This window comes from Anastrepha ludens, chromosome 3 (genome assembly GCF_028408465.1).
Source record: "Anastrepha ludens isolate Willacy chromosome 3, idAnaLude1.1, whole genome shotgun sequence".
NCBI classification, from domain to species: Eukaryota; Metazoa; Arthropoda; class Insecta; order Diptera; family Tephritidae; genus Anastrepha; species Anastrepha ludens.
The window spans coordinates 79,033,426-79,046,525 of NC_071499.1; the positions used below are offsets into that span (position 1 = coordinate 79,033,426).

A 13,100-nucleotide genomic window follows, 5' to 3' on the forward strand; every position below is an offset into this window, starting at 1 on the left:
GTTAATGGAAACAAACTACTAACCCATATAAATCACTTCCCATACAAACTGATAAGAATGTTGTCAATGGCTGGCTCACTGTGTACACTGTGATCAAAATATTTATCATTGATAAATTTAAACATTTTTCACATCAAACAAAGAGCACATCATTTGCGAAATTCGGGGAATAAAAACGGACTTTATTTCTCGCAGCGATTTACGCTGAATCTCTTTTATGGACTCGAATCGGGTGCGCGGAGTGATCTTTTTACCTTATTGACTGTAATTAGTCACAGTACCAGCCAAGCACTGAGTGTTTATCTATTTTTTCTGTTTGTTTTTTTGCTTTTACTAATAAATCATCTGCTATAAAATCATCACTTACCTGTAGGTCTTCATCTGCCGCAAATTTCGACTCTCGAAGTATTGCTGGGTGAACGATGCGAAGGAGGGAAATCCCTGAAAACTTTGTGGCAGGTTAAAAGCGATCGTCGGCTTCGCAACAACAACGGAAATCAATCCACAAAGCGCACACAAAAGCAAACAAAGCAGTTGCAAATATTTTTTCGCGCCAAAAGTAAACATTTTTTCAATAAAACGGGTGTAAAATTAAAATCCTGCGGCAGTAACAAATACTTTTTATTAAAAAACAATGCACTTAGTAAAATAATTGCGGCACATTCAACACGTTGTTGCGTTTCGAAAGCCTTGTAATTGAATAAACATTGTAACTAACTGGATTTACACATATTTATATGTATTTCTTCACCACCTTCGTGCTCAACTACGTAAATTCATGCCAAAACATGTATGTATGTATGTATTTATTTGTAAAAGTAAAATAGTCTGCGATTGCATGCACTGTTGCTGATAAGGATTATGAATTATAACGAATTAGCTATTCAATGTAAATTAGTTTGAAAAAACCACGGAACAAATAAGCGTATTACACATTTTTGTTTATTTTTTACGGTAATCTTTAGGTGAAATGGTTGAAGTGCACCTGGCACTCCTCAGTATAACTGCAAGCGCTGTTTTCGCCGGTTGGTATATCACTGAAATATGTTGCTCAAATGTAGTCGTCGGAGGATTTATATTTTCATATCGATTAGGGAGCGATTACATTCTATATATGGGCCAATATACCTGTGTTTGAGGTTGCGTGTAATATTGGGAAAATGCCACCAAGTTGTATCCATAAATATTTTATAACGCAGCAATTGGCAGGTGGCAGACGTTTTGATATACAAAAATGTGTGTTTGCGGTATTTGTTCTCACGTGAGGAGGTGTGCACATTTTACTTCTCTTCTTGGCGCTTACACCTGTTTTGGGTGTTTAGCCGAACTCCTCCTCCTATTTGTGGCATGCCTCTTGATTTTGTTCCACAAATGGAAGGACCTACAGTTTTACGCCACCTCCAAACGGCAGATGGTTTTTTATGAGGAGCTTCTTCATGGCAGAAATACACGCGGAGTTTTACCATTGCCCGCCGAGGTGCGATAGAAAAACTTTAGAAAAAACCCTTTCTATCATTTGTTGTGTTCAATGCGCCTAGATTTGAACCTGCGTACTTCCGTAAGTAGTTACGTACCAACGCACTCGGCTACGGCGGCCGACTTCCTTTCTACAGATAAACCAAAATTAGGGAAACTACAGTTGTGAACTGTGACAGCTGCAATATATTATATAAATAATATTAAAAAGCAAGCAAGCAATGGGACGCGTAAAGGTCAAAATAAAGATTTCCATCACTCAAAATAATGTTTTTTACTTAGTAAGAAAGTTATACAAAAACAAAATTGGTTAATTAATTTTTACCCACTATGTACATTTTATTTAACTATAGTAATATTTCACTTAAAATAGACTAGTTTTCTAGTGGTTACACCCCTAACCAGTTTAAAATTAGCCAAATGTGGTTCGATGACAAAACTATACCGCATTTTAATAGAGAAATAGTCGTGGTGACTTTAAAAAATCAGTTGAGTAAAGATTATGAAGATTGTTTTTAACTTGATGGAAAAACGGATTTCTTGACTTATGACTCTTTCAATAAAATTTTCACGCATTTCTTTTGAATTATTTTTTTTTTAAGTTAAGACACTTTTGCTGATATTCAAGGTAGTAAAGTCAGTGAAAAGCAAAGAAAGAGTTACAACTCGAAAATGGTCTGTTTTCAGTAATCGCACTGAACTAAATTTATTAGCAGCAGGGCAAATAAATAGTATTGAAGAAGGAAATTACCACGACTTATACAGAAGCTCTGAAAATATGTATTTCTGAAAGTGATGAGCCTTTTATTTTTTATATTCTTTTGTGTAATAAAAAATAAACGATATTTATGCATTTTATAATGCGTTTACTTAACAAACATAAATAGAAATATTTATGTCCATCTAGACTGTCAAGACTGACAATGCCTAGTTGGTTGGTTCTATGTAAATTGGTATTAAACATTCCTTTCATTTATAATATTTTTATTTTAAACTAAAATGACTTTAATATCAATATTTTCTCTAAAATGTATTTAAAAAAAAAACAAATTGTATGTGTTTTGATTATAATTTATCCATTTAATGAAATAACTCATGTTAAATCAAATGAATAGCGCTATGTAGTGGAGTTGTTTAAGCAGAAAAACTATATAACAAAAATAGCAAAATAGAATACAACACCGAAAAAATATATGTGGGTGTAGTTAATTGCTCTTTACGAAACAACAACAAAATTTTGACAAATAATACAACTTTTGAATTGCCTATACACACTTGCGCAAGGTGTCGCAAAATTATTCACTCCATCGGAAGGTTTATAATTTTCGCAAATGGGGTCGCACCTCAATCACATATGACACTTGTGAGCTAGTCTGCTACAGTACACAAACAGACAAGCAATGGAGCGCGTTAAGGTCAAAATGAAGAATTCCATAACTCAAAATCAATTTTTTTTTATTTAGTAAAAAAAGTTATTCAAAAAAAAAAATTGACCTTATTGTACTTAGGGAACCACATTTAACATTGAGTTAACACAAAACAATACTCCGAAGACAATTGAAAATATGTATTAACTGTCAAAAAGGCGAAACAATTTTTATGTAGCCTAGACGTCCAGACAATTCACTTTTAAACAACCATCGTTAGTATCGCTTTGTACAAATTACCTGCTCCAACTTCGATTACTTCCCGAATTACAATGTTGTACAAACGTTGGCGAATTGGACAGTTACGTCAACTCATTTGCCAAATTTACTGTCTCCGAAAAATCACAGACAGTGACGAAGATAGTGAGAGAATTGTGTATGTATTCGTAAATAAGTGCGAATGTATTGTTGTTGTTTTTGCAAAACCGTCGCGTGTTAACGCGAAGAAAGCGCAGACGCATGTGCGCGTAAAAAAACACAGATATTGTTTCATTCAAATTGCATAAATGTAAGTTGAAACTTTTAATGTGTTTTTCGCAAATTGACATTCTCTGAGCCAATGGGCAAGGATTACTGAAAATCTATTAAACCCATTGCTTAAAATTTTGATATGTTTTTTTTTCAATACATAATAATCTTGGGATAAATTGAAAAATTTGCTTATACAAAACTTTACCCCCCTTTATTGGGTGTTTGACCAAGCTCCTTCTCCTATTCATGGCGCTCGTCCTGATATTTTTCCACAAATGGAGGGACCTACAGTTTTAAGCCGAAAGAACGGCCAACGTTTTTTATGAGAAGCTTTTTCATGGCAGCTTTAAATCACCTTTTTTTTAATAAAAATTGAAATTTCAACCTTGACAGGCCGCCAATTTGTTAAATATATCTGTATATATATTTTAAATCCATCGGTTAATCGTTACATAATTTTTCAAAAAAAGTGGATTGGTATAAATTTTGCATTTCGGGTGAATTAAGTTTGCAAAAAGTTAATCACCGCACAATATGCTTTTCCGAATTAGCTCACATTGATCGCCTATAACTTCAACTTTTTTCATATTTCAAACTTTTCTTATTTTCATTTGAAACTCAAATTATATACTTTTTATTAAGAAATAGTTTTTACAAAAATGTTAAAGCTTGATGAAAAAATAATCTTGACGGAAGCTTGTTTTTGCGGTAAAACAGAGGCTGCCCTATGGAAGTGAATGAGCTCGAATTTCCCAACAAAATTATTATTAAAAATTCATGTGCTGATGGATACTTATAAACATGCGTACATATGTTTTGGGTGTTTTTTTAACTCCACGAGAGCTATCGATATCTATGGTTTGACAGCTGAAAATGGCAAACTTTATTAACATTTCTGTTCATTAAGGTTTGGAAAGTCGTCTTGAATCGTTTAATGTTAGAACAACTGATCCGATAACTAGTTTATTTCGACTACGATTACGTGGAAATTTTACGTAGGAATCTTTATACAATATATATATTTCTGGTATAATCTAGTAGATAATTTGATGGCGCTCATTTTTGGTCCACTCGATCAGTCGACTCGCCCCTTGGCAGGCAATGGCAAGCCTCCGAGAGTATTTCTGCCATGGAAAATCTCCTCATAAGAAACCATCTGCCGTTCGGAGGCGGCTTAAAACTATTGGTCCCTCCGTATGTCTGAAAAATATCAAGTCGCACACCACAAATAGTATATTATATATTATATTATGTATATATAAGAAAATATATATATATTAAAAAATGCAATCCAACAATATTTAGGTTTTGTATTATATAATATTATCATTTTAAATTTTCATGCTCTTAAAAAACGCCCGCTACATATATAGCATGCATTTAATTTTGTGAGAAGGGAGAATAAAAAGGGAAATTGTCCTACATCCTGTAAATTGTAAATTAACGAGTAATCCACAATGGTTTTGGAGGATATGCATACAAACTTATAACTGCAGTATATTTCTCAATACTATATTACAAAAATTCTTCCACGACGGCCATCCTTTTACCTATATTGCGTGACAATGAAACTCCGCCCACCACTTTTATTTAAGCTGTCGGTCAGTTTGTACAAAATTGCACCGGCCCAGTGCTAACCGACACGCACTTTAATAAAATGTGTGCATAGCTTCAAATTACTTAAAAGGGAATACATTTAATGCTTTTTGTGGTAATTATTTATTATTTTCGTTATAATTAATTATTCCCCATTTCCCCAAGATCTTTACTGAAGCTGTCAAATTTGCATACTTATAAAGCCTCTTGCCAAATAAATAAGTATACGCGTTGTTTCGTATGCCTTTCCTCTCTGTTTCATTGAGTTCGATAAGTATACCTAACCAAAAGTAATCCCTACCTCATGTAGCTCGATCCCAATTCCAAATCTAAGGTGGCGCAAAACTAATCATCAAATATTTTTTAATAGCTTTTTTACTAAATAAAAAAATGGTTTTGAGTGATGGAAATCTTTATTTTGACATTTACACGCTCCATTTCTTGCTTGTTTGTATATCGCAATTGTCGAATATGATTGACGTACGACAGCATTTTAAAAAATTATAAACCTTTCGATAGGGTGGTTAATTTTGCGCCACCTTGTAAATAAATAAATAAAAGCTGAGTTTTGGAAAAAAATTAAGTGAAAGTGGAATTGCGTGAAAAAAGGTGGGAAAATTTTATCTAAAGGAATCTAAAAACATTTTCCTCCACAATGTTATCTAGAGATCATTGCCGATGATGAGACCTGGGTCTATGAATAAACTACAATCATCGGAATAGGGCTTCACCGAGGAATCAAAGTCCAATTATCACCACAAAGACGATGAAAGTTTTGTTGCATGTTTTCTGCCAGTGCCGTAGTATGGTTTACTGACTTCCTTTCTATGAAAAGTATTTTCAATATAAGATGAAACATTGAAATAAGTGTATTGGTTACCACTGATTTTATTTTGAAGGTAATAAAATAAGTACCAATTGATAATTGAACCGCTTTTATTGACGAATTCTGGGTACATTTTGAACTTAATTTAGGTATACACACATATATTGGTATTCATTGTAGGAAATACAAAGTTTTCTGCTGAAAAAAAATTCCGATACTAATTTTTCAGAATATCTTGCCTTTCTCATTTTTTTTGTTAAGCTAATTATGCAATCTAAGCGAATCACGCCACATAAGTTATTAATATTTAGAAAACTGAAAACAAAGAGGAAATAAATTATGTATATATATCGACCTTTTCGGTGCTAAACAAAACTTGCGCAAAAACAATAAAAGTTGTAGGAGAAAGCAAGCGTAAAATGAAAACCAAAACCAAGGTCAATTTGACTCATACTTATATGTATGTATGTAGGTGAATACATATGCATATGAATTTATCAGTCAGTTTGGAATGATATGCAGACTGATGCATGAATGAATGAAAACGAGCTTTGTACTTATGGCCTTTTGTGCCCTATACTCATAACACAACCTCATCCAAGCCCATCTCTTAATAAACCTAAGATAGGTCTCGGCTGGGCTGATTGTATGTGCCTTTCTTTAGGCCACACCTAGCCAAAATGTCTCAATCTTCTACGCGTAATAGCGCCACATTCGAGAAGAAGGTGTGCTGGAGTATGCGGGGTCTGGCCACTGAATGGTACATGTTTATAACACTCGTTGAAGGAGCCCTTGAAACGCTCGAGAGATAGATTCCTGATAAAGTTCTATGGAGCTTTGCACGCTAAAAGCAGAGAATGGAAATGGGAATGATATGGCTTCAGTTATAAAAAGGACCAAGTGGTTACAGCCCTATCCAAGAAGAAGAAATAACAGTTACTATACTTTGGTGTACCTGTGAAGGGTATGGCGACATTTCGTCCGTGTTCAAAATTCATTGCGAACATTAAATATTAAAATGAAAGAAGTTTTTTTCTGCTAACTGTTGTCCTATTAAGACAATTATAAGTCCTCGAGTGAATTTATGTAGGTTATTGAAAACTTTCTGCTTAGAAAGTGTTTGACGTGCAGGAGTGCAATTAAATGTTGGGAGACTCAATTTTTAACAAAATATCTTAACACTACATGTTGTAGCGCCTTCTATACTAATACCATCATGATCCAAAAGTTCCCGGAATTACCGTCAGGTGACACTCTAAGTCAATTGATTTGAGGTCGGTTTTTTTGTTGGGTTCTCACAACTGTTATTAATAATCCTGTCAAAATTGTAACGTCATTGTTTGACATTTGTAAAAGTTTCGGCATCTTGAGTAAATCTATCTTTGCTTGTGTTTTAAATTTTTTACAGTTTTAAAAATGAATTTAAATTTGCAACTTTGAGTTAAATTTTGCGTTAAAAATGATTCCAATGCTGTGAAAAGCTTAGAATTGTTGGGAGACTGTTTCGGTAATGATAATCTAAAAAAGTACAAGAGTGACATTCAAACAGTCCATCGACATCCTCCTTGTCTTTTTATTTTTTTTTTCGAATATTCTGAATGTATTCCGAAACTTTTTGACCAAAGTGGTATGTATAAATATTGTGATAGGAACCACTCGTATCGCGTATTTTTGAGAATCGGGTACTAGTTATCGATTCTTTCAAGAATAGGGTATTTTTAAAAATAGTTTTAGTTTACCAGTATTAGTATTATTATATAAATTGTTTTTGGAAATGAAAATTCAAAAATAATAATCAATTGGGCATTACTGAATTGCATTATTGGGTAGCACTGGCATCTTTTGAGTACATTAAGTCAGCACAGAGACCAAGTATGATGCTTATTCGATTCTTGACGCTGAGTTCTATTACCAATTTAATACGTATTACTGAGTACTGTTGAGTACTTTTAAGTAGCAAGTATTTATACATATAAAAATCGTGCTCTGCCAACTCTTTTGAAATTCGAGTACTTACTACTTAAGGTATCGATTCCGTTCAATACTACAATATTGATAAAAGTGAAAAGATTTCACAAATTCCCCTTACTATAATTGTTAAAAATAATATTTATATATATACATATTTTGAATTAAATAAATTACAAACTAGCACATATGCATAATTATCAAGGAGTTTGAAGCATAAAAATTGCAAAGAACATTTGTTTCGTTTCATATCCTTAATATCCTTCTTCCATATAATACCTACATGTTCGTAGCATGTATGTTACTTGTGCTTTCATAGCCTTATAATAATCATTCCAACCATGGGTTCTAAGTGCAATATCACACTTTTGATAAAAGTCAGTCTTAATACAATTGAACTCTAGTATAGCAGGTATATCGATTTTCTCATGCGCGTTAAAAAGTTGAACTTTGACACTTTGTGCTATATAGGGTGAACAGTTATCGATGATAGTTTTTTCAATTGTTACCTGTTATTCTTAGCAACTGTCAAATGTACAAATGTCATGCAGCAATCAAAATATTCAGTAAGGTTTGTCATTTTACCAAATAAAGAGTTTTGCAATAACAGCTGTTACAGGTGAACGGATTGCGCTATCGAGAGATGATTAACGATTTTTTATGGCTGGAATTGGTTGGTATTGATTTGGACAACGTTTATTTTCAACAAGACGGCATTACGTGCCACACAAGCAACGAAACTATTGATCTTTTACGGGAAAAGTTTCCGGACCGTGTTATCGAAGAGGTGATCACAATTGGCCACCGACTTCTTGTGATTTAACGTCTTGTGACTTTTTCTTTGGGACCACGTGAAAGAGAAGGTCTACGCCAACAGCCTAGAGTCGATTCAATACCTTAAACATGGAATTCGTGAGACTATGAGGACATAGGGCAGCAATTTGTAATACGGTTATGGTTATGGAAAATTTCATGAAAAGGATATTGTCCTGTATCATGGACATGGTGGTCATTTGCTTGATGTTATTTTCCACTATTAACGGCATACCTTCCTCTTTATAATGAAATGAACATCCGATCATTTATATTAAAAAATAGCATTTTTCTTTGAATATAAAAATAACACCTCTTATTAAAAAACCCTATATTATTTTACGCTTGTGAAATGTGTGGAAACCCGGCTCAGTTGTAAATACTCAACGTCGACTTCATACAAAAATCATCTTCTCCGACGATGCCGATTTTTGGGTCGGCGGCTGCGTCAACAAAAGTTCAACCATACAGCCGCAAAGATTGACTGTTTGGTGCGGTTTTCGGCATGGCGGCATCGTCGGAATTTATTTCTTTCAAAATTAGAAAAGGAACATCGGTATCGTTAAATGTCCTGGGTACAAAGAGATATATAATGCTTCGTTATATCTAACGTGGCGGCGTAGCATGCCATACAAACAGCACAATGCTAGAAATATTTAGGAGAAATTTCACGACTGAGTCATCTCACAACGAGCTTTTATCAGTTATTATTTTTTCTTTTTTTTGAAGCTACATCAAGTCCATAGTCTACGAAACCAATGCAAGTCCACACTCGGTGGCTTCGGTATATGAACAGATTTATTTTTTTAGCTTCTTAATGACTATGCAAATAAAACGATTTTTTTTATGAATAATAGGAAGTAACCCTAGCTGCAAAATGAGACCTTGGCAAAATTAAAAATTTAGTTTTCTACAGAATTGCATTCATTAATTGCTCTTATAATAAGGGCAAAATAAAATTAATTTGATTTAACTGCCACAACATGGGCAAACAAAGGAATAATGGAAACGTAGTGTTTTGTTTGATATATTGAAACGTACCTGGTCAAATAATGATGAATTGTCTATTAAAACACGAATAACATCGAAAATAGACATTAAAGACTAAGTAGCTTGTCAACTTGCAAGTAATTTCTGATTTATCAGTAAGCAGCGAGCATTGAAGATGGCCAGGGATGGCGGAAATGAAGCGAATAAATGAATGGAGGGCGAAAGGAGTGACCTTATGTTGTACTCGTTGAATTCTGTCAGAGTGTGAGGAATAAAATGGATTGCAGATAATAGAAGCATATTCCAGCAATTAAACAGCAATTTTCGACAATTTAAGGACCCTTTTTATAAGGACTTTTTCGCATGGCACTTTGAGCAAGCCACGCAGCTAGGTTGGAACAAGCCTTAACATTCAAACCACCAAATTACAAAGTAAGTGAGTTGTTATTGCAATGCCGAGTTCACCTTGTATGAACTTGGATTCCCATACATTTTGGACAAGTTCGAAGCTAAGATTCAAGACCCTATTGCGGAATAACCGACCGCTTGAAGCACTGCCATACACAATTAACAGCTGTACAAGTTGTTGTTGTGTACAGGGAATGGTGCTGAACTGACAGTTCTTGGTCGGATATAAATCCGGGTCGTTCCGGTAACGTAGAATCGACTGTCGTGGGATGTGCACAAGGTGTTGTTGTTGTTGTAGCAGCATAAACATTTCCCATACATGGACGGGGAATGTTGCTGGAGTGGCAGTCCTCTTGGTCGGATATAAATCCGGGTAGTTCCGGTAAAGTAGAATCGACTGCCGTGGGATGTGCACAAGGTGTCGTAAGTGTAGATTGTCGTATGTCCGGAAGTATTTAATGGTTAAATAAATGTTTAGAGGATTCGAAACCAACTATTATTTTACTGTGTAAAAATTCATAATATGACTTTTACGGTGTTTTAGCCGTTTAAAGTTTAGACCTAATCGCACTTAAAATACCCTAGTGAATATCCCAAATGACATAAATGTAGGTTCAAAATAAGGGCAAAATAAATTTGATATCGCACAAAGTTGTATCGCATCTAAACTTATTTTCCTATCGTTCTTATCTGGCCACCCTATATTAAGCTTAAATACTAATTTTCTTTCCCAATTATAGTTTTATTATTTGAGTAAGCGCTAAACATCACTTTCATTTACAGTTTGCTAACTAGCTACATACATACATACGTACATACATACATAGGCCAGCAATAGTTTAATGTTTAAATTGAGCAAAAACTAGCATTAAACACAAATGCACCGAGCAATATTTGAATAAATTAGTCCCGAGTATTTACGCTTCGTCACCTGAGCCTAATGCAGATAACATCAGCAGCAGTAAATACTCCATGCGGTGTACACTCAAAAATAAAATAACTTCAGCGCACCTACAAATTCAATGAAGTGGCAAGTGTGCGTGTCGGCCCGCACACGACATCGACCATAAATCACGAAAAATGTAAATGAATAACATAATTGTTGTTGGTTTTCGTTGTTATTTTTCACCCAACTGCTATGCAACTACTCCATTACTCTCTATGCATGCATGTATTCTTCATATGTATTTATTTTTCTCATTTTACTTATTCCGCAAGCATATGCCTAACAGTTTTTCTCCCTCCCTCGTTTTTGGCAGAGTTTTGTTTTTATGTTTAAATCTTTTTAAGCTCTTTTATTTTTTGTTTACATTTTTTATTCATTGTGGCTACTACCTTTCTTCTTTTTATTCGAGTGTTTTTCACATTGGTTGCGCTCTAATCAGCAATTTACGCATAACGTTTCTTCACCTGGCCCAAAATGTCCAAAGTGAAAGTGTAACTTTGGCCCATAGCACTCTTGTCTTGGCTAATGTTGTCACTGTGGTGGGGAGGGCTTAGCGCTGCTGATAGCATTAGCAGTCAGTTGACAGTCAAGCAACGGTTTCACGAATTGCGAAATGTTGTACGAAACATACAAATTGCATATACACCCAAATCCATAAACAATCGCATATGTATGTACACATTTTTGTTAGATATGTAAGTGTATGCGCACCAGCTCAATCCTGTATGCACGAAATTATCACGTTATGCATACGCTGTGAATTAAATTTTAATTGCAGCAACATAATGTGAGGACAATTTTTTTTGTGTGTGAATATTTCGAGTGGTAGAAAGGCCCCCCATAAACGAGATAACAAAAGATTATATGTTTGTATATGCATATGCATGTATGTAAGTACACCGTCGATGTAGAGTTCACAGGCATAAAAAGTGAAATTGCTTGGAAGCAGTTGATTTGAATTATTTGAATAGTGTTAAGAGATGGACAATTTACTTTGTTGTCATCTTCATTTCTTTTTCGACTCACTAAAAACGAAAAAGTGTAAATGTTACGAAATTTAAACCGCCACCGTCATAGTTTGTTTCTTAATGGTTTATATTCAAGTATTAAAAAACAAATCAGTGGTATTTATGTATATACAAAAAATAGCTGACGTTTTCGGTGAGTTAGTGGTTTGTTTTTCGACACAAGACCGTGGTCTAAAAACCATAAACCATTTTTTTCGGATAACCTGGCTAGAGCTCTAAAGAAATCTACCTACGACTACTTAATGCTTGGTGTTTACTGTACTCAATTCAAAGCATTCTTCATCCGTCTAGACAGAACTGCAAATCTCTATAGGTTTACGCAATATTTCAATAGAATAATGGACATCCGTAGTAAACTCAACCTAAGTTTTGTTCTGACGTTTTTCGCTTGGTTTGACTTTCAATCCCGTAGTTACAAATTAATAAAAACTACTGATATTTTAGGATATCTCATTCCCGACCCATAGCAAAAATGGTTTGGGGAAAAATAAATCCATTATTTTCGCGGTAGATGGCTGTAGCGATCGATATCTCGTAAAGTATCGATCAAGAAATGCAAAGTTTATGCACGTTGCCAAGGTGATATTTCAAACTAAAAAAAATCTTTTGCTGTTTTTTGTTTGTACCATTCAGTTGCGAGTTACAGGGTGTTAATAATGAAAGTCAATAAAAAAAAAATTCTATACATTTTACAATTTTTCTTTGATAAAGGCGAACTGTTGAAATTGTGAATGGTGTTTATGGTAAAGATACTGTAACAGCTAATTTTGATGTTAAAAAAATGTCGATAAAATCACAGTAATAATTGAAGTTGAGCGGCACGTTAGTAGTCGTAGCAACGCTCAGGAGAAGCTCGATGTTTGAGTGCCACACCAATTATCACCAAAAACATGATGGATCGAATTTCCTTCTGCGAAGCCTTGTCCAAACGGAATGAAATCAACCCTTTTTTAAACGGATGGCGACTGGGGATGAGAAATGGGTCATATACGACAATATTGTGCGAAAACGATCGTCGTCAAAGCGTGGTGAAGCAGCTTAAACGGTGGCTAAACCACGACTAACGTCCAGGAAGGTTCTACTGTATATTTGGTAGAACTTGAAAGGAATCATTTAATATGAGTAGCTTCTATATAGCCAAACACTAAACT

The 13,100-nt window shown here is 34.5% G+C and overlaps 1 protein-coding gene across 3 annotated transcripts in view; it reads right to left on the minus strand.

The window, feature by feature from the left end:
* Nucleotides 1-13,100, minus strand: part of LOC128858257 (uncharacterized) — a 37,650-nt gene that overhangs the window by 12,271 nt on the left and 12,279 nt on the right. For 2 of the 3 annotated variants that reach the window (XM_054094374.1, XM_054094377.1), the window contains exon 2: nt 368-599. In XM_054094374.1, the coding sequence (XP_053950349.1) occupies nt 368-567 (200 nt within the window). In that variant the 5' untranslated portion in view covers nt 568-599. Of the gene's footprint in view, nt 1-367; nt 690-13,100 lie in introns of all 3 variants that reach the window. The other variant, XM_054094375.1, reaches the window with a different exon arrangement.